At 40.6% G+C, this 22,827-nt stretch overlaps 1 protein-coding gene across 1 annotated transcript; it reads left to right on the top strand.

The window, feature by feature from the left end:
• Positions 1–5,372: 5,372 nt before the first annotated feature.
• ZRSR2 (zinc finger CCCH-type, RNA binding motif and serine/arginine rich 2) lies at positions 5,373–19,903 on the top strand. The gene is made up of 11 exons (XM_031557178.2): positions 5,373–5,479; positions 7,280–7,359; positions 7,477–7,573; positions 7,849–7,957; positions 8,298–8,384; positions 10,530–10,568; positions 12,151–12,266; positions 15,851–16,064; positions 18,136–18,191; positions 18,385–18,494; positions 19,133–19,903. Exons 1-11 carry the CDS (start codon positions 5,433–5,435, stop codon positions 19,612–19,614), a joined length of 1,437 nt encoding a protein of 478 aa, XP_031413038.2. The 5' UTR covers positions 5,373–5,432; the 3' UTR covers positions 19,615–19,903.
• The last annotated feature ends 2,924 nt before the right edge of the window (positions 19,904–22,827 follow it).

Below are 22,827 nucleotides of genomic sequence, written 5' to 3'. Positions count from 1 at the left end.
ATTTTATTCCACTCTGCTGCTGCATGCCCTCCCTTTTAGCCATGCTGATTAATGGCTAGTTCCTAAATTGAAGATTTCTTTAAAATTACTTTCAGTTGGCCTTTTAGCACAGAAAAGTGTGTCTTGAGACTGCAAACCCAAAGACCTTCATGAGATTGACTACCAGTGAGAACATTTTATCTAACTGTGGGACTGAATTTATGGAAAACAATAATCAGTATTTACTAGATAAGGTATTTGGACTTTCAGGTAATTGAGAATTTACTGTTTCACTAATTTAGTCTTATTTTTAGAAGTCACTGTTAAAGGAACTGATACCCCACTTTTAAAAGTCATTAAATCAAGCTGATTCCTGAATGGCTGTTTACTCACTCTAGACACCAGCTCAGAGTACAAAACTATTGGATTTGTTATCTGCTTAGATGTGCAACCAATGTCTATGAAAACAAAAAAGTGACGTACTCATTTTTAATGATGGCTCAAATTAACATGCAACAAGTGGAGACCACTAAAAAACATACAGTTTAAATAAAAAAAAAAGACTACCAGTTTTCTGTAGAATTTGTAAGCTAAAAAGACTGTGAGCATTATCAGCCTCATGCTAAATTCACTGCTTCAATAAAGAGTGTTTGAACTCCATTGTACCTCTGGGGGACATATTGCAGTACATTGGAAAATGGGGAAAAAGCAAAGCACTGTTTTCCCACAAGCAAATGAAAATGATGCAGTTGGGATGCGTCGTCACCTCTCCCCGCTGGAAATCGGTCCTTATAAACACATGGAGCCAGTGTCAAAGTACACAGTGGGCACAAAGCACTCAGCACGAACAGCCTTGGATCATACAGCTGGATTCCCTGGCTGTGGCTGCTGACTTCCATCCAGGATGGTGGATTTCACTGATTTGTCACACTGGCACATAGCAAGACTGATGATTTTCCTGGTGGCGAGGGGAGGAACCAGGGGAAGGAGCAATGTGATAAACACCTCAGCTCAGAGCTCATAGGGATGTGTTCTGCAATTGGTATGTATGTGAATAGCAACCTCGATGTGTGCCAAAGGCACCCAACAGGCTGCCCACTTTTTTAATATTGTCATAAAAAGCACTGTAACTTTTCAGATAGAGAGTATATTAGCACAATATAAAAGATGTACATTTTTCCACCTTGTTTTCACTAACAAACCTACATGCATGCATAACTTTCGGCCAAGCCTCTTTTCATCCATTTTGGCTGGAAATGTAGCACTGCTTGAGAATGCCTGAATTTGCCACTGGTTAATCAGTAAGACATCAATTTGCTTCACCAAATGACAATCTACATGCTTACAGAGTATGTTTTCAATTTCTTGATTTTTAATAGCTTCTCTTTTAAAATAACTTTGTTTTTCCCAACTACTGTTGAGCCACAGGTGACAGCCATGGAGAATCATAGAATCATTAGTGTTGGAAAAGGCCACTAAGACCATCTAGTCCAACCACCATGCCCACTAACCACGTTCCTCAGTGCCACATCCACACATTTCTTGAACTCCTCCAGGGACAGTGACTCCACCAACTCCCTGGGCAGCCTGATCCAATACCTTACCACTCTTTCTGAGAAGAATTTTTTTCCTAATATCCAACCTCACCTGGCACAACTTAAAGCAATTACCTATAGAATCCTATGCACAATCGTAAATTTAAAAATATCACTGAATTACTGGAAAGAAAAATTTCTCTTCTTGTACTCAACAAATTTGTCTGCTGAGTGAAAATAGCAGTATATTTTTTTTGAGTGCTTGTGACCTCCAGAAGTTCATCTATAGTCTGTACGTGCATACTTAACAGCATACTGCAATTCAGACTCCTAAACAAATTAAGAAAGGACTGAGACTTAAAGACCATCTCACTTGGTAAAACAAAACTCTTCCATCTTCTCAGTCTTATTAGCAATGTACTTTTCTGCTTCTTTCAATGCCTTCAAAATGGAAAAATCCCAGGAAAGTAAAATATTGATAGCCATCATATAAGTTAATTAACAGCTATGGCCAAACTTACCCTCAGTTTTCAAATTTGACAAATTAACAGTTTTAAACTCTGAGGAAGTTAATCTTTAGTCTTAAATAGTTGTGTTCAACTCTTATGAGGAAAGAGTCAATGTGCTACTGTCAGCATTAGTCACTCATGGAAATCTACCTAGAGAAATGTAAGTCCAGTTGTACAAGAGCTTTGCAGTTCCTCGAGTGCAATGCTTCTGAAGATTTCAGAAGCTGGTGAGATGAGCATCTACAAGACTGTCAGCAGCACCAAAAAGATCAGTGCTGGCTTTTATAGGTACAGCCTAAGTGTTAAAATGGGAGTTTTTTGTTAACTCTGGGGGGAATTCGGTGTGGAATGGGGCCCATAATCACTGTTATCACTGTAGTATTGGAAAAGTAGTTTACAGTATTTACAGTGTTTACAGAATTTTTATCAGTGCTCACAGAAGTAGACAGTGTCTAGAAAAATTCACCCCTTGAGAATGAAGTATAGCCATTAGCTAGCAGGCGTGGGAAGGATTTGCTCTCCAGATTTTTCATATATTGCCTTCAAACAGGCACTTTGCAGTGAAAAGCACTAAGGATCACCCACAGTAGGGCTAGCACTGGGAATAAGCAACTTCCAGTGCAGTGGGGAAGGACGGAAAGGCTGACAGATCTGGGAATGTTCAGCCTGAAGAAGACTGAAGGGGGACCTTATCAATGCTTATATATCTAAAGGGAATGTGGTATTCAATTTGAGGTTGTGTGAGAAATGTTTCTCTACTGCATGAAGTATAATCAGAGTACTTCATATCTACCTTCTCACGATGGAGCATATATACATACAAAAATGATTAGAGATAGAACACCTTCCCTATATGCCCAGGTTGAGAGAGCTGGGGCTGTGCAGCCTGGAGAAGAGAAGGCTCTGGGGAGACCTGAGAGCAGCCTTTCAGTGTCTAAGGGGGGACTAAGAAGAAAGGGGACAGACTCTTCAGCAGGATCTGTTGTGATAGAACAAGGGGCAGTGGTTCCAAACTAATAGAGGGGAGATTTAGATTAGGCATAAAGAAGTTTTTTACAATAAGTGTAGTGAGGCACTGGCACAGGTTGCCCAGAGGGGTGGTGGAAGCCCCATCCCTGCAGACACTCAAGGTCAGGATGGATGGGGCTCTGAGCACTCTGATGAGCTGTAGGTGTTCCTGTTCACTGCAGGGGAGTTGGACTAGATAGCCTTTTAGTGTCCCTTCTAATTCAAAAGATTCTATGATCATAAGGTGTAGGCATATTTTTCTTTGGGAAACGTGGAAGAGTGAGTTCTGCGAACATTCTTTTCCACAAAAATAAACCATATGTGAAGAGGTGTCTGCTCTACAACCCCAGTATAAGGACTAACAATTACTGGCCAGAAATCTACATTATTTTGGATACATAAATGGATCTAGCCAACGTGGAATGGTAGTATTTGTATCTTTCCGACAAAAAAACTTTCACTGCACTGGGTCAATAAAGTTGGACGGAACTCTGCACCTGTTTTTTGTATAGCAAGCAGTTGCTACATCTGTAAATTCAGGAGAATAAACAAAATGGACACAAATGAAATTATTGGGATTACAGCTTTTTTCCAGAATCATTATGAAGGTCTGTTATGGATGATGCTTTTTGCCTTGCCTTATAAAGAGATTCTCCTTTTCACTATTCAAACACAAAACCAAGTGTACTGGGAAAATGCCATAATGAGATGTATGATACTACTGAAAGAAATGACTGAACTTCTCAATGTTGAGCTAGAGATGGTTTAAAGAAAAGTTGTTATCGTACTTACTCTACTAAAAGGATGAAGAAGAGTTGTAGTTGTAAGTCCTAAATAAAATATGATTTTTTGAAATAATTGTTTTTTCAAAACATTCATGGATGTGTATGGTTCATCAGTTCTAAAATGCACAATACTGCCATCTTCTGTACCTAAAGCTTCAAATTATGTGTTGTTTTACATGTAGATTCTGCACAAGTAAACAGTAAAAGTAATAGCATCTTCAACTCCATTTTAAAAGGCAATCTACAACCAACATGGTGAAGTACCCACTAGAAAGGTCATTGTCTGAATATTCCTTGATCAATGGGTAAACAGAGCTGCTGTCTATAATAGTCACAATATTTTTTAGCTTCAGAATAAATAATAAGATACTAATTATGCTGTTAAAGAAGAGCACAATTAGTCTGCACTGACAGGCTTCACCATCAGCCTCTTGGATTGTCCATGCAATATACTAGCTCTAGGATATACAAAGAAAGTTCCTGTATGGTGGTTTATGACAGTAATTTAGATATTAATCAACAATATACATTATTAATGGTTATGCAAAATATGAATAAAATCTATAAATTTGTTGCATCTGAATGCTGCATCTGTCATGTTTGTCACCAAAAAACTGATTACAGATAACCTGAACATTTTGGCACATCACATCTGTGACTTTCTGTGCATTATAATTGATATTTGGGTCTAGGAGCAGAGAGGATGCTGCAAAGCGGCTCTCAAGTTACAAGGACCAGACTAGAGTGGAAGGGATTGCATGTGATGGACAGGGGAGGGTCAAGCTGGATATTGGGATAAGGTTCTTCACTAGAGTATGGTTGGGCCCTGAAACAGGCTCCCCAAGGCAGTGGGCATAGGCTCAAGCCACCAAGCCAAGGTGTTCCAAGAAGCATCTGGACAATGCCCTCAGACACATGGCCTGATTTTTGGGTGGTCCTGCCTGGAGCCAGGAGTTGGATTTATCAATCCTCATGGAATATTCTCAGGATATTCTGCGATTGTATAATTCTGTGATATGTGTTTATACTAAAGATGGATAGAGCAGCTCAGCACTAATAGCAAGAAGGTGTCAGTGGTGCCAGTTACATTCATCAGTACACTTGCCTGGTGTGCCCCAGCCTCACTGGACATCTGACTTCACTCAGCTCTGCAGGACATTGTACCACGGCAGGTTACTATCAGCCATAAGACACGCTGAAAGCTCACCTGGTGGCACAACTGTATTTCACATCTACGTCACAGCATAAACCAGAGCAAGGCACACATTATAACCCATAATCCAGGCAGTTCCTGCAGCTATAGACTACCAGCACGACCCGCTGAGTGGACAGGCAGCCCAGCCGTGAAGCACAACGTATACCACTTTACTCAGCAGGGCTGAAAAAACCATGGGAGGGACTCCGCGGGCTCCTTCCCTTTAGAGCCCTTTTGTAAACCGAAATGCAAAGCCCCGCTTTTCAAGGCACTGCGCCGTACGCCAACAACGACCCCCACCTCCGCCCACAACTGCGGTTAATGGGCACGCGGCGCGCACCAACCACAGCCGCCCGGGTACCGGAAGGGATTTTGCGCCCTTCCGTCGCGGGGTCACGTGACATCCCGTCGGTAAGGCAAGATGGCGGCGCCCATGTTGCTGCCCGAGTCCCCTCTGGGGAAGCTGAGGTGAGGACGGGGTTGAGGCCCGCGCCGGGCTTCCCCATCGCATCCAGGAAGAAGGGGAAGGGCCTTGGGATGCCCATGGAGGGCCGAGGCCCAATTCCAGAAGAGGCCGCCCGGCTGCGCGGTAGGCCGGTCGAGGCCGCCTCGCGGCCGGGCCTGGGAGTGGCGCAGCTACGTGCCGCCATGGCCGCCCCGCCGCCCCGCCGCCGCCCCCGTCGCCCCCGTCGCCGCGTGCTGGGGGTGAACCGGCGGCGCTGTCCATGAAGGGGATGGGGGACGGGGTGCCGCCGGGCTGGGGTGAGGCCGGACGGGGAGTGTGGGGTGACAGGTGATGTCTGGGCCGCTGTCTGTATCCTGCCCGGCCGTTCGCCGGGGAAGGAAAGCACCAGGCGGGGGACTCGAGTCCGACAAGTGCCTGAGTTTGGTGTGTGTTGGGGCGGCCTCGTCTGGCAGTGCCTCTTAGCCTGAGTGGTTTCTCTTGTCGCATTCGGCAGCGTGCTTGCAAACTTGGATGCAGCTGTGCATTAGCAGCATTGAGAGTTGCTCTTTCCTGTAATTCTTGGGCATCAGCAGCTGCTGAGAAAGCCTGAGAGCTGGGCAGGAGGGGTGCTTTTGTGTCAGTCTTAGGCATCTGTTTAAGAGTGGGAGAATTGTCCCTGGTGGTGGGCGTTACAGAAGATACTGGTTTTGTGTGAGTCAAAGCAGAAGGCTGAGCATGTAGTGAGGCATCTGCCAGGCACTCAACTTCCTGGGTAACCATTACAGTGCTATGAGTGGCATGCAGTGTTGTGCAGGTGCTGAAGTTGCAAATAACTGTGAGTTTTTGATTCTGAGTTACATATCTGGATTTTTTAAAAAAATCACTCTGAAAAAAATTGCTCTGAAATGGCAGGCTTCTGGTCTGCTATCACTATTTGTCATGGCAGTGGGAAGAGTTGAAGATCATCTTTCCTGCTATGAACTGACTAGAAAGAATGGAGCTAGAAAGAAAAAAGGACAGAGAAGGGGTGGTATGAGAAGATTTTTAGTTATGTGAAGTGATATTGAGCATAATGAGAACAAGGTGCTGCTTCCTGGCAGCCACACAGAACTGTCAGGCAAACTGACACGCTAATTATGAGTGTGGCCAAGATCCTGTAGTGGAAAAGAGAGACTGAGAACTTTATGGCCAGGCTGGATGGGGCTTTGAGCAACCTGGTCTAGAGGGAGTTATCGCTGCCTGTAGCAAGGGGGTTGGAACTACATGATTTTGAAGGTCCCTTTCAGCTCAACTCATTCTATGATTCTGTGATCTCTAGCAGCTGTTGCATATGCTTATGGTATCTATGCATTAAAACTGCTGTTTGTAGAGAATATGTAGGTAAAAGGGCAAAGATGTGGAATTTCATACCATGTAAAGAGAACAAAAAACTAACATTTGCTGGAAGGCATGCCAGAACTGCCGAGTAGGATATGCCTTTTTTTTTTTTTTCTGCCAGATCTTATCTGATGGCCGTGGTTCAGTATCTAGGGGAGCTTTTATGGAGCGGATGATGATGAGTGCTACAGAGCTCAACAAGGAGAAGATCCTCTGTGTTGGGTCCAAGTCCAAACATTGTCATTATTGCTGGCAACACGCAGCTCTAAAAGCACAGTTGCAGAGTTTATTGCCAGACTGTCAGATTTCCCTGTAGTGTTATGTTTCATATAAATATGTTTATTTTGCAATTGTGGGGCTTTATGCTGATGATGTAATTTAGTGCATATGTGACGCTAAAACTTCTTTGTTAGGCTGTGGTAGCATAAATAATTTCTCATCTTCAGCCATCAGAAATACAGAGCCATTCTGAAGAAAGAAAAGCGGAAAAAAAAGCGGCAGGCACTTGCCAAACTGAGAGACTCGGGTAAGTGCAAAGAATTTTGGATTTCCAGGTGATTTTTTTTAACAAAGATTTAAATTTGCCTTTGGTGACTGTAGCATCCACTTACTTGGATGCATTTTTTTCTTTGTCTTTTCTCAGAAGCTACAGAAAAAGATGAATCAGTGTCTGAGGAGGAAGACGAGGAGCTCGAAGAAGAAGAAGATGAGGAAGAGGAAAAAAAACTTGAGGCAGAAAGGTAAAAAAGCTAGAAACCAGCACGTGTCAAATACATGTTCATGCTTTGAAAAGTATTAATATATTCTGTGTATAAAATAAAATCTTCAATCTATATTTCATGTTTCACAGGAGTTCTCTAGAGTGTGAATGATTGCCATAGAATTTCTTATCTTAAAGAATATTAGATAAACTGTAGATAATGCTGAGCTAACAATTTAGTTATATGCACGATGACTGCATCTGTTATGGGTAATCATTAAAATTTGCCTGAGAGGTATATGGTTTCATTGGTAGACAAAAACTACACGAACAGTGGTTGCTGAGGGAAGAAAAGGCTCAAGAAGAGTTCAAGCTTAAGAAAGAAAAAGAAGAGGCTGCAAGAAAACGTCAAGAGGAAGAAGAGGTGATATATAAACTTAGTGTTATAGTTATATCTGGTAATAAGGAAGACTTAGTAATAACTTTAGTATCTTCTGCTGTAGTGTACCAAGTTTTGTTGATGTTGATATGTCTAAAAATGTAAGCTCTTTTCTTCGTTTCATTCTAGAAGAGCAAAATTAAAGACATTAAAATACTCATGTAATGGGTTTTTATTAAGAGATAAGGTGTCTTATGACTGAATGATAATGGTCAAGGAGTTAAAACACAGCATGATTGTTTGATTTTTGATTGAATTTGATTCTAGTGATTATAAAGTATTTATTTGTTTCCTTGAGTAACTTTTTTTTTTTTTAATCATAAAGAGAAAGATCAAAGAAGAATGGGAAGAGCAGCAAAGAAAAGAGAGAGAAGTGGCACAGCAGAAGCAACAGGAGAAGAGAGAAAGAGAGGTGATTCCTGGCAGTGGGAGGATAAACATACTACATATCCTCTTGCATTATCTGATGCCCCAATCTATGCATGTTGAAAAAGGATTTTATTCTAATTATAAGTGCATGAATCTGTTAATTACTTCTCTTTGTTCTAAGTTGCTGAAATTATACTTCACTGTTGAAGAAGAGCTAGTAACTCCATTTACCCAGAAGGATAACTGATTCTAATGCATTTCTGTGTACTTTTTTACACCAGTTAAACACAGAGGCACGATGAATGCAGTTTCTGGTATTTGTACTTTTTACATTTTACGGTAAAGATAGTCCTTATTTAATGTCTCAATTGAACATAGTGGTGAAGAAAATTCCCAGTGAGGATATAGTTATATTTCTGCTGTTCCTTAACAGAGTTCTTAATCTAAAGATACATTACAGCTCTTCTTTACCTGACTCATCCAACAGGACGTATCTTTTTTTTTTCAGAGTACCTTAAATGGACAAAAAAGTTATGCTAAACGTGATAGTAATTTATAACATTTTTTTTAAGTATACATTCTTTTTAAGTGTTAGAAATTGAATAACCTGGACGTAAGATGCCCTGAACACAAATAAAAAATGAGGACTGGCCTATCGCCAGTAAAGGGCAATTGCAGCTGTGACGTATCAGCTTCTCCACGTTAGGAAAAGATTGAAGTTCAGCACTGCTGCTGGAAGGTGTCTTGATGCTGTGTCTTGTAACTACAACTGGGGAATAGACATGAGCAAATGGCATTGTCTCCTGCATTTAACAGTTGATTGCTTCACTGGTTACATAACATAGCCACGATGAAGGAAAAAGAACAGCAGTTGTATCTGTCTTCTTCTTGCGTTACATGTCCTTTCCTTTCCTTGCAGAGTAGGGAGAGAAAATGATGGTCTCATCCTTTATTGAAGGTTGAGATACAGTTCTCTTAGTACTATGTCTGGTATCAGCAGGGTTTTGTGCCTTCCCTTTTCTTGTGGCTAAGTTTGTTCAGTCCTGTTGGTTTCCTGAACTAGCTGGAAACTGTTTTTTTCTTTTATTCATTTATTTTTTAATAATTTGTTTTCTTTCTGGATTACTATTTTACTGGTCTAGTGAGCTATGTTGGCTCAAAGAGGGCGCTGACAATCGCTCACTGTGGGTGAGTGTTCAGCAGGGAGTGGAGCCACACATTTTGGCAGTGGAAAGTTAGTGCATTGATTTGGCCTCTCTCTTCAGACAGGAGTTTATTCAAATTTTGACTTACTGACCAATAGAAAAGATGGCATTTTTTGCACCTTAGGATGGGAAAATACTTTTTGGGTTTGTTTCTTTCATGTTGAATTACATTTTTTCCTAACTTTCTGTTCCTCCTTTTTAATTTATTACTTTATTATGCCTAATGAGCCTGCTTTGGCAGGGGGTTTGGACTAAATGATCTCTGGAGGTCCCTTCCAGCCCCTACAATTCTGTAATTCTGTGATGTTCCAAATTAGAACAACAACAGTGTATTTTTCTTGTATTGGTTATGTCTCAATGTCTTTATATTTAAATTTCCTAGAATAATTTGTAAGGACTAATTTCTAGTTTGTCTTGAAACATGACTGTTGTTTTGCTTAGCCCAGTTAGAGGAAAAGGAAAGAATATTCTCATTGTTTTACTCTCTTTAAAAGACTAGATACAGCAAAGCTTAACAGGTTTCTGAATTTAACACTTAACAGTTACAGAGTTGAGTTTAACAAGGGCTTACTAAACAACATGCTTTTCTGTGCTGCATAGAATATTCTAAGTCAAAAACCTTAGCGCAAATAAATGATTATGAATTCAACTGTAACTAAATGTAGTCCTAGATGAAAAGATGAATTTGAGTGTTCAGTAGTTCAGTTATAGTTTCGATAAAGAAAATGAAAACTTTGAAGCTGTCTAGTATTTAGGTTAGAAAATCATCTACATGAAAGTTTAGTCTGATGTATCGTTTAACGGCTTTGTAACACGTGAATTCCTCCAAAGCAAAAATGAAACTTAGGGTTTTCAAGCAAGCCCCATCAAACATTCACTGTGCATAATCATGGGGTATTGTAAATTAGGTTCTTAACAAAAGAAACCAGATGTTTTGCGTGTCCATGGGATTTTCACTAGTCCTGTGTTTGCACCATTTATAGGCGGCTGTGCAGAAGATGCTGGATCAAGCTGAAAGCCAGGTATGCTCCATCTTTTTCAAAAGAGAACTGAAAAATAATTTAATTGCTATCTAATGTTTGCCTCGTAGCATGTTGTCCATCTGCTGTCAATAACCTAATGGCTGTAATAAATTTAATATGTAATGGTTTGCATGAGCTGTAAACAATTCTTTACTGGAATATAATTAAGTGTATTTCTGACTGGTTGATCGCAGTGCAGTTGTGTCTGCTTATTCTTGTTCAGGGGATGTGAGTCAAAAATGAATCTGGAAACACTGATGTGTGCTCTATTTTTGAAAAACAGCAACAACAGAAACTAGTAACAGTGTACTTGTGGATTAAATTTCTAAACAAAGCTGTCAGTCCTTTCAAGCTGCGAGACAAACTCGGTTTTTGAGCAGATGGCTGACTCTAAATAAACCATTCAGCAGCATAGGAAAGCACAGATCCTGAAGAGAAAAAAACAGTCTGGGGAGAACCTGACTGCTGGAATGCCTGGAATAGCGTGTATCTCATGCTGGCAGCTTGTAGTAAGGGAAATTAAGTCTTCATTTGAACCTTAGAGGATATGAATTTGGTCTTTCCTATTTTCTTAGACGATAACCTGACTTTTTATGCCTGTATGTATGGATATACTATTCACTACTTTTGAATAGTCATATTCTACTTAAAATTCTGCATAAATCTGAAATTTAAGTTTTAACCTAGTGTTATCCATTGAGTGTGATTGCCACTAACTGCTTTGGAGTAGGATTCAGTTCTGAATTGCATTTAAATGGTTCTTTAGGTTGGCAATCTGACTCTTTATTTTGGAATATGAGTGGAAAAATGCTCTGAGCCCAGCACTTTGGATGTGTTAACAGCCATTTCTGCAAGGGAATAGACAGAAATGTATGTTACAGTCTTTGCATGGTATCAGTCAGTTCAGAGTTCTGCTACTTCCATGCAGTTGAAGTGATGGCGCTGTTGTGTTGAGAAGAAATTACGGCTGAGAGTCATGAGTAAAACTGAGAGCAGGGTCAAATCCTGTTTTCAATTGATCTAAAATGACAGTTTTTGGCTAGATGGCTTCACGGATCTTTTGGCTAAGAAAATGAAAATTCATTTCTTAAAATGTGTTTTATTGATAGTCAACTCATGCCTGTAAATTGATTATCCCAATCTGAATTTCAAAAATCTTAATTTGATCGCCTGAGATGAGCAGTATGGAGGCTTTTAGTTCCAGTACTGTGAATTTAATTGTTTTTAATTCTAGCCTATGACAGGTTACTTTTATGTTAGCATCTCCTAACTGCATAAAAAGTGACAGTTATAAAATTACTGAGCTTTGAGCTGTTGCAAAGATAGGCAAGTAAGTAGTCCTGTATTTTTATCTGCCAGATGTGAAAAGGGCTGCTCAGTACATATTGGCATGAAGTAGCAAACAGGCTTATCTGAATGGAAAGAGCCTGTCAAAATATTCATTTTTTTTCTGGATTACAAATGAAATTGTTGACCGAGGAACAAATTGTTACTACAATTCTTTGTGTTATAAAATCTTAAGAAACTTTGTTTAGCAGAAAAAAACATTTCATAATTTTGTTTCAATGCTTTTTTTCCACAGCTGGAGAACGGTGTGACCTGGCATAACCCAGAGCCCCCGGAGAACATAGGAACAGAGAAGGATAGAGCAAATTGTCCATTCTATATCAAAACAGGTTCCTGCCGATTTGGAGACAGGTAATCAATTGAATATTACCAGCACATAAATTTTTTTGAGAGGTGAAGGGCAGGCAGCTTCATTAGTTCGTGCGCAAACTGAAAAAATCTTGATCTTGCTTTATAAAGGATGTCTTTTCTGTGAGGCAGTTGTCTCCAGGGTGAACATGTTCCATGCCAAAGCAAGGGATTGCCTCGGCAGTTGAGGGAGAACCCCTGTCGGGGAGCAGCTGCTGGGGACCGTTAACCTTCCTCTGGTGGCAGTGCTCTGATGTGGTGGGGGTGGGGCCGAGAGCAGTGTGGTCACCCCCTGTGGATACAAAAGGGGTGACCACCTTAAAAAGTACAACCAAGGACTCAAGTCATGATTGGTGCCTCTGAAAAAAGGCAAAGGAGAAGCATCTTCTTTGCTGAGGGGCACTGAGGCATCCATCTGCCACCTGGATAACCTTTCTAGAGGGGTTTGCTGCTTGCTGGGAGCCACATCTGGGACATCAAGAAAAAGATAATAGATATGACAGAGTCAGATGACTGCTATGCCCTGCTGGTCTTTCAAGCTGGGTTGCATGAGGCTGTGATCAGGAAATTAAAAAATATCAAAGAAGACTTTATGTTCCCTTGGGAAGATGTTGAAGGGATCAGGAGTGCAGGTAGTGTTCTCCTCAGTCTTGCCAGCTGGAGACTGGGATCTGGGAGAAGGAGGGGAACAGATCAGTTGAATGATTGGCTGCATGAGTGGCGTCGCTTTGAAGCCTCAAATTTGTCCCAGATGTTTGTGGGAGGGGTCCTCTAGAAAGTTAATGTGTTCGAAAGCCCAGTCGAAGTGCCTCTATACCAGTGCGTGCAGCATGAGAAATAAGCAGCAGGAGTTGGAAAACGGTGCAATTTGAAAACTATGATTTTATTGCTACCACAGAAACGTGGTGGGATGGCTCACAAAACTGGAATACTATGATTGAGGGCTGCGAGCTTTTTAGAAAGGATAGGTAAGGCAGGAGGGGTGGGGGAGTTGCTGTGTATATTTAAAAAGTGGATAGACTGCAAGGAACTCCCTCTGAGTAACAGAGGACAGGTTAAGAGCCTGTGGGTTAAGATTAGAGATGGGACTAATAAAGGACAGTTGGAGGTCAGGGTCTACTATAGGCCACCTGATCTAGAGGAGCCTGCTGAGGAGGCCTTCTTGCTTCAGCTGAAAGAAGTGTCACACTCACAGACTCTCATCCTGATAGGGGATTTCAATCATCTGGATGTCTGCTGGGAAAACAACACGGTGAGCTGCAAGTGATCTGGGAGACTCCTGCAGTCCATCAGCAATAACTTTCCGGTTCACTTATTGGAAAGACCGACCAGGGGTGAAGTGTTGCTGGACCTCGTGCTCGCTAATGTGGAGATTGTTAAAGACATTAAGATTGGAGGCAGCCTGGGCTGCATTGACTATGCCCTGGTTGAATTCATGATCTCGAGGAATGTGGATCTGGCAAAGAGTGGAGTCAGGAGCCTGAATTTGAAGAGTGCGAGCTTCAGGCTATTTAAGGAATTTTAGGATGAGATCCCCCAGAAAACTTCCTAGGGACAAAGGAGTGGAGCAAAGCTGGCTACTTTTTAAGGATGCCTTTCTGAGAGTGCAAGAGCTTTCTATTCCCAAGTACAGGAAATCAGGCAGAGGAAGCAAGAAACAACCATGGCTCGACAAGGATGTGGTGGTCGAACTGAGGGGAAAGAAGGGCAAGTACAGACAGTAGAAACAAGGACGTGTCACCTGGGAAGAATACAGGGATGCTATCCGCCATGCAGAGATAGGATTAGGAAAGCCAAGGCACAGATGGAACTGAATATGGCAAGCAATATTTAAAGCAAGAAGGAATTTTATAGGTGCACTGATCAGAAGAAACAGGCCAAAGAGAGTATTCCTCTGATAAATAAGAAAGGAGAACTGGCTACAGCAGATATGGAGAGGAATGAGGTACTCAGTGAGTTGTTATTTTCGGTTTTTACTAGCAACAAGGATTCTCATATTTCTTGCTTCTCCCTGAATCTCACATCCATGAACCTCTTGGTGGGAACTAGGGGAGCAAACTGCCCTGCTTTCCCCCCACCCCCCCCTTTCTCACATCATGAGACTGAACGTGTACAAGTGTATGGAACTAGATGATATGCATCCCATAGTCCAAAGGGTGCTGGCTGATGTGGATGCTGAGCTGCTCTCCATCATATTTGAAAAGTCATGGCTGTCAGTCAAAGTCACCAGTGACTAGAAGAAGGGAAACATCACTCCCATTTATAAGAAGAGGAGGAAGGAGGACCTAGGGAACTACAGGGTTGGGACCCTGGGCAGCCTGATCTAGTACTTGATCTAACAGTTGGGAACTCTGACCGTGGCAAGGGGGTTGGAACTTGAACGATCCTTGAGGTCTCTTCCTACCCAAGTTATTTTATGATTTTATGACAAATTACTTGTATTTGGGCGGGTTTTTGTTATTCATGGTGGTACTAGACAGAACTGTTGCCTGACTGGAATTGATGCACTAATGTTACAGAACATTACTGATGATACATTCTGGTTCTGTTGATTAAAGTGACTTCTACCTTAGCTCTGGCAAATGCTCAAATATATTTGGTCAGAATACATTTGATTTCTTCTTTTAGCGCAGGCCTGGCATGTCAGATGTTGTTTTTCATTTTGATTAGTTTACATACACTGCATCTTTGAAAAATAAAATAAAATAAAAATTCTCTTCCAGAATTCTCTTCTGTGTGTACTGTTAAATCTGTGCTAATTTCATTCTTGGTTCCTGTATATTGCTGTGGGTGCTTTGTATTGGAAATGTGGCAAAAGGCAAGAACAGAGAAGGACGACAAAATGATGAGAAATGAAGCTTTGGTAGGAGGAATGGCTAGCCTAGACACTTCATTTTCAAAGAGATGGTGGAAGAAAGCTATAGTAAATGGACATTTTGGTTGAACATGAGCCAGCAGGGCTGCAATTGCTGGTTTCAAGACCTGGTCTCTTCCCCTAGTTTGTCTGTTGCTTTGCCACTGCTAGATATGAGAGTAGACTAATCTTGACAGTCATTCTGATCATGTCATGAAAAGGAGAAGTGTGTTCTCCTAGTCTGTGAAGTGTTTGAAACAGCAATCATAAAGCACACTGAAGTAACATGGAGGCTACCACCCATGATCTCAGTGAATCTAAAGGTTTGTGAGGGAGAACTGCATTTCAGCATGTGAGGAAGGTAGCCTGAAGATGATACACAGTAAGGGAGATCCAGTACTTATGTGGCTCCCACGATGCAGACTTAAGATAGGGTTTATTTATAATAAGCTTTCTAAGTGGAAAAAGTCAGTCTCATCCAACTGTCTGTCTAGACATACTTTTGTTTCGTAACCCCTCTCTCCATAATCTCTTCTTCCCTGTTTGTTGAGAACATCACCAGTAAAAGTCCTTCCTCCTAAAGATCTGTTTTAATACTTGAAATATGTTGATCTTCTGCTAGTGATTTTTTTTTTTTGTAGTAACTTTTTCAAAATGGCGAGTGTTTGAAGTTTCAAGTGCTTCTTCTGCCAAAAGTGCAAATATTTTTTCTTCCTTCTCTACAATTTTCCAGGTGTTCCCGCAAGCATAACTATCCAACATCCAGTAAGACTCTGCTTGTCCGAGGGATGTTCATTACTTTTGGCATGGAGCAGTGTCGAAGGGATGACTACGACACTGATGCAAGTCTTGAGTACAGTGACGAGGAGACCTACCAGCAGTTCCTAGAGTTCTACGAGGACGTGCTCCCTGAGTTTCAGAATGTGGGGAAGGTTGTTCAATTCAAGGTATGCATATGAGTATAACAGCTTGTAAATTCTGAACATATACCATGTCAGTTGTGTTTTACTAGTCTTTAGAGAATCTGTTCAATGTGGTCTAGGTAAATCCCATGTACTTCAGAGAACTACTGTGTCAACTTCAACTGTGCATCTCTCATGACACCTGTAAACTTCTCAGTGCTTCTGCAGAGCATTCTGGATGAATCTTCTCTCCCGTTCTCTTGAGTTGTTACAAAACCTTGTGCTTTTATACTGCCAGATATTCATACAAAATGAGAGTCCATGTAACTCTCAATTCCTTCTCTACTTAGCCTGTGATAAGCCCAGAGGGCCCATGGATTAAGACTTTTACACGATGTAAAGGTGTATGGGCTGCTATTGCCACTTACTGTCACTGTGCCACTTAGAACTGTGCCAAAGGTATGATGATAATGAAATACATTATCAAATAGGAGTATACACCCAAGCAGTGTCATTGTAGAACTGATGCGATAAAATAAACTCAACTATGAACTGAAAATGTAGTATGTACTTCAGCAGCAGGAATTAATTTGAACTGGTTATCTTGTAAAGATGCTATTTAAATGGTGTTGAGGTTTGTCATCTACCCTTTTCTGCATCTGGTTTCCTGATATATACATATTTTTTCCCTATAAGGATTATGATTTCTAGTGAGAAAAAATGAGGGACCTGTAAATATAGACCTTGAGATGAATGATGCCTTGTTATACTAAAATGTACAGTTTGGATGGTGGAATCTTAGCATATCTTGGGATATTAGCAAGCAGTGCTCCCTTCTAGAAGATGGGATGCAGATTCTCAATGGAGAATGTGTTGAAACAGTCTTACCATCAAACTCACATCCTGAAGGTAATATCTTGGTGTGTTACATGCAGCTATCTGTTAAGTTGCATGTACTTGGGTCCCTGTGGCTAATAGTGAATTAATAGCTTCTACTCCAGGGTTTCTTAGCTTTTGAAGCAATTGTGCAACTCTAATTTGATTTTTCTGAGGTGTTCTTGTTTTATTAGAGATGCTTAGGAATTAGGTGTCAACTGCTAGAATTTTAACTGTGATTTAGTCGAGTCTCTGCTACCATTTAGACTCATGTTATGCACATGCCTCTTTCAACTGACTTCCATTTCCAACATGGCCTAAGGTTTTATTCTTACTGTTCTTTCTGGGAAACTAGTCCAGAATCTGGCAGGTCTTGACGAGACAAGCTTCTTCTCTTTTCCCACCCAAACATGTCTGTTGTGATGTCATTCTTTCTTGTTCTTGCATTGACCTTATTATTTATCTTGAATAGGATGACTGTTTATGCTGTAATATTTAATTATATGTCTGCTTGCAGTTGTCTCTGAAGCCCTTGCCTAATCCAGCACACACAGTCATTATTCTTTCAGGGTCAGTCAGGCACAGTGATGGAAGAAGCTGCTTGTCTCACTTGGAGCAGATGCTGGAAGAGGCCTGGAGGCAAAACAGGCTGGGCCTTGAGGCCTGGCAAACTGGGTTCTTGCCTGATTGTGGCCAACTTGTCTCAGACTCCTGAGAGACCAGGAGAGACCTAACAGGCTTTTGGAAGGTCAAATTGCATATTTTTGAATGCTAAATTATTATGAAAAATTGTGTTTCAGAAATGTGAAAGTGTGTGACTTCAATTTTTATAATTCATCTCACTCTCAGAGAGGTGTGAAGGCAGACTGATCTAAAGATTCTTTTACCCCACCTCGTTACAGAGGTACTACTGGTTGTTTTCAGAGCAGTATTTGGCTGTTGCAGAATAGCGCTGACCCAGACTTCAGTGCAAGACAGCTGAGTACAAGCTGCCTTGTAGACTGGAACAGAGGTCACAGTGTCAATCAGAGCAAAATGCTGGAAACATACAAAAATAAAGCAGAAGACCTTTTTGTTTTCTAAACCTTGTATTTGACTAAAACTGTGTTCAGAAGAAAATAATGTGCAAGATCACGCTGATGTGCTGTCATAAATTAGAATGGCTGCCAATTCAACATGTGTGAGTTGCTGTATAGCAGGAGCCTTCCATTGCCCTAATGTAATGTTTCAATCTCCTTAGGTCAGCTGCAACTACGAGCCTCACCTACGAGGAAATGTGTACGTCCAGTATCAGACGTGAGTATTCAGTCTTACCAAGTTGCAGAACTGCAAAGTCCAGTAATGAAAACAGTGTAATCCAAATGATTTATTCCCATACTGTAATGACATCCTAAAACTGGGAAATAACATCCGAAACGATCGTACAGTGATAATGCTGCATTATGTTGCAGCATTTGGTTATGTTGGGTATTTTTTTTCCTTTTTAAAGGGAAAAGGACTGTCAGGCAGCTCTTGCTCTATTCAGTGGCCGATGGTACGCAGGCCGGCAGCTTCATTGTGAATTTTGTCCTGTGACAAGATGGAAGACTGCTATTTGTGGTGAGTTGCATAAACACTCAGGAAATAGAATGTGTGTTACTGAAAGAGTTTGTTTAGAAGTGAAAAAGAGGAAGTTAAGTGATTGCTTTGATTCTCTCAGTGCTTCAGTTCACGTTCATTTCTATTTCAAAGACAGATGTGCTTATTTGCTTCTGCAGATTTAGGAAGGAAAGGGAATATCTCTGCCATATGATATATGATATTCATATCATCCTAGTAGGTTTGCCATGGACTGGAAAATTTGCAGCCCAGCTTTCAAAATAGTAATGATTATAAGGTGGAAGTGCAGAAAATAGCAATTTATCTCTTTCAAAAGCAACAATAGTGTCTCAACCATCAACAGTTCTTAGCAGTTACTATTGCACTTGACTTCTCTACATGTCTGTTTTTTGAAAGTTGAGGCTAATAAAAGTACTTATAAAATTGTTTTACGCTAAAGAATAGCCATCTTAAATAGATGTTAAAAAGTTAATTCCCAGAAAAGTACATACAAAAGTAATCTTGGGTAAAATAGGTGTTCGTGTACATGTTTTTCTGTTCAAAGAAGCAGAATTCAGTTCAGTAAGTTTCTTTCCAGTAAGTGTATAATGCAGTTTTAACAGGTCTGGTTCATAAAAAGCAACCCTAATCTGTTGCAGGCTTATTTGAAAGGCAGAAGTGTCCAAGAGGGAAACACTGCAACTTTCTTCACGTATTTAAAAATCCAAACAATGAGTTCTGGGAGGCCAATAGAGACATACGCGTTTCTCCAGAACGGACTAATCAGTTGTCTAAAAACTCTGAAAGGAGAAACAGATCGAGCCATCGTGATGACTATTACGGCCGGTCAAGGAGAAGGGGCAGCCCAAGTCCAGATCATTCGTACCGGAGAAATGGGGAATCTGAAAGAAAAAAGAATCGCCGCAAAAACAAGAGAAGGCGCCGATCTGGCAGGTCGAGAAGTCGAGAAAGGAGGAGGTCACGCAGCAGAGGGAGGAAGAGGAGAGGACGCAGTCGCAGCAGGAGTTACAGTCGAACACGTAGTCGGAGCAGAAGTCGGAGTTCCTCTCGATCCAGGAGCAGGGGCAAAAAGAGGTCAAGCAGCAGAGGAAGAAACAGTGAAACTCCCAAAACGAAGTGAGAAATAATTTCAGAAATTGCTAATTGATCAAATGTAGAGCTGACAAAGAAACCTTTCCGATAGGGCACCAGATACATTTGAGTCACAAATAAAGTGTTCTTGCACATTAAAACGTTTCTTCCTAATAAAGGACCCTAGTTTACTGTGTGCTAAGCTTCAGAAAATTAAGTCCTATATAAGGTGTAAATGTCAAGTACTCTAGCTACTCTGTCCCTCTGAACTACTGCAACATTTGGATGCATACTGAGTACAAAATAGAAAGAAGTAAAGCTTTTTTGGTATATGCTTATGCCTGTGTTATGTGTGTGTTAAGTGTTTACTGTCCCTGTAAGGAGTTAGTACAGAACAGCTAGTGTGCTGTAAATTCGCACAACAGCATACTGCGAATTGAAGTCTGTGTAAAAGAGAGCCATTTATGTTTACTGAACGTTTATCGGAATTTCCTTTCTAGACTAAGTAATACAATCATCTTATGCTTGGAGAAAAGGGATCTAAAAAGACTTCACAGTTTGATTGTACAATAGTTGCCCAGTAGGAGCTTTGTGGTCATAAGTGTTGGATTTTTCTCTCCTGTGACTGAGCTGCTGAGCTAATTGCCTGTAGGGATTGCAGTAGACTAAAACCAAGTAGGAATTACACAAAAAAAATAAACAATCAACTTATTCAGTATCCTAATCCCCAAGTAAGAGGGGAGACCATGCACTTGTAATCCTGGAGCGAAGACAGAGAATAGTTTGCATACCTCTTAGTTGCATGTCATTTGTAGTTGAAAACCTCCTGCCTAACCTGTGGTGGAGTGGTAGGAAAGGTGTAAATCTGGTCACTAAACACGCAGATGTAGTTGTAAAGGCTCAAGATGACTGTAGAGATGTTGCAGAGTGGCTAAAGAAACTGAAAAGGTTTATACCTGAAATAATACTTCAGGGTTTGTTGGTTTTTTGTTTTGTTTTTGTTTTTTTTTGTTTGTTTTTTGGTTTTTTTTTTGTTTGTTTGTTTTGTTTTTTTCCCTCTGAGATGAGGACTTGATCTGAAGCCCTTTTTAGGCTTGTTTTACAAGCAGTTTAAGGCACCCTAATGCCTAGCTCCCCTACAGCCACGGCAGAGAGTAGGGTACATAAAAATGAAGTTATCAGGATGAAGCTTTCTTGAAATGACAGCTGTGTTAGCAAAGTACTTGCAATTAGCAAAGTCCTTCTAAATACTTCTCTTTTAAATGAAACATTTGTGCTGTTAAACGGACTATACTTCACCTGGCTTAACTTTAGGTATTTAACTTAGGCTCTTATGGCACTGTGTGTACACAGAGAGAGCAGTTCATGGTACATAAGATGCAGGTGCCCTGATCTGTGTGCAGAAATATCTCTCTCTCTTCAGCCTCTCCAGAGAGTTTGGGACTCCTGCCTTCAGGGGGCAGCTCTAAATTGATAGAAGCCTAAAGCAGACATGAAATGCTCCCAAATAGATATCTGTTATCATTCAACAATGCAGCATAAAGTCCCATCAAAAATCTGGACATCCAAACTCACTATAGCATTCCTCACAGCATTTTTTCTTTTTTTTTTTCCCAGGATAGTTAAGAGTGGATGAACATTGCTTCTGGGTATTATATATATATATATATATATATATATATATATGTTAAAAATTATTTTTTTCTTTTCTAGACGCATGTTGCACCTAGCATGCTGATGATACTTTCTTCTTCTTTCATGTATAACTGTTGTCCACTATGGAGTAATTCAACAGAAGTGCTATATATTGTTGTTCAGTTCAAACCCAACTTTCACTATATGTTGTCATAACTGTAGACAGAACGGTAGCTTAGTTAATTTGATTAGATGTTTTAGTTATTAACAGATGTAGGAATTGTAATTTAATGGCATAACGTTTGAAGTAATGATAACGTCACCTGAAAGGCATATTTCAATGGACAACACTAAGTTTTAAATTATATTGGAGAAATTTGAGACAACGGGTTTCTCATAAACGTATCTTTTCTGACTATACTGTACAGATTTTCCCCAGGGTTTCTATTTTTTCATGGATGCTCACTTGTCTAGTTGGGATACTTATGCAGAATGTGGCAAACTCACGCAGCTGAGCTGGCATTGCCTGCTTGCTGAGATGCATTGCTAACAGGCCAGTAAGATCCTCACATCACTGGTGCTGCCTTGCTTCCCACAACTGCAATTCTGCTGAAACCAGCCTGCTGGTTGAGGCTCTTGAATAGAAAAGATTTACTCTATCTGTGGTGTGTTGTATAGCCCGTGCCACGCGGCAGGCTGTTGCTGAGGGTTATCTGAGGGAAATAAATTACCAAGCTCAAGCAGAAGTGAGGCAGGTGTGGTGGGATGCTGATTTTGTGAAATCTGTGACAAGCCGGGTGAAATAAGTGAAGCGGACCTCTGTAGGATTAGAAACCGTGCACCAGCTAAGACTCACGTGAGAATTCCACAGGTAATAAGGCTCCTTCTCCCCACGCTTTTGTAATGGGATCTGGGAAGCTGAGGAGCTGTATTTAAAAATAAAAAGTTCTTATAGTAATAATAAAAACTTGCTCAGAGATGCATGTAAAATTTAAATGTACTTTATTTCTGCTACTCTAATGGCCAAACCTTCTTTTGGTTTTCTCCTTCAAAGCTGCTTTTCTTGAGATCTGGATCCAAACTCCCTGGCTGTATCTGCGCGCTGTAGGTTTGGTAGCTGTAACTTTTCAGATTCATACTGTCTGCTTATTGCACCAAAAAAAGTGCTGTAGAGCTGACGTTTTGTTTGCTTTTGTTAGCATGAAACCTGGAATTCAACCAGTTTTCAAATGTAAAAGTTGATATATTTCAGTGTTGTTTCCCTACTTCATAATCTTAAGTAGTATCGTACGCATGGTTTTGTTTTCTTCTTAGCTAAGTGAGCTATTTACTCTCAAGAGAAAAGGCAACTAAAATTCCTAAATGTTAAGCTTCTTTCTCCAAAGGAGAAAAGCCCAGAACAACTTAAGATGGATTTAGATTTGCAAGGAATAGCTTGTTCTCACTTTGTGCTATTCTGTCTAATCCACATAGAAGGACTACATAAAAAGTGAATTAATAGTGGTCCAGCTTTGTGTGCTTTTATTTTTTGAATGACTGCTTAAAGCAGTTGCTTTCAAACTTTATTATGAAGTTTGTAAATATCACTAAAGTGCATTGGATTGATTATGAAAGCATTATTTATACA

Source organism: Meleagris gallopavo, chromosome 1 (genome assembly GCF_905368555.1).
Source record: "Meleagris gallopavo chromosome 1, MGAL_WU_HG_1.1, whole genome shotgun sequence".
Classification (NCBI taxonomy): domain Eukaryota; kingdom Metazoa; phylum Chordata; class Aves; order Galliformes; family Phasianidae; genus Meleagris; species Meleagris gallopavo.
Note: the sequence above shows the minus strand (reverse complement) of the source record. Positions and strands in the feature narration are given on the sequence as shown.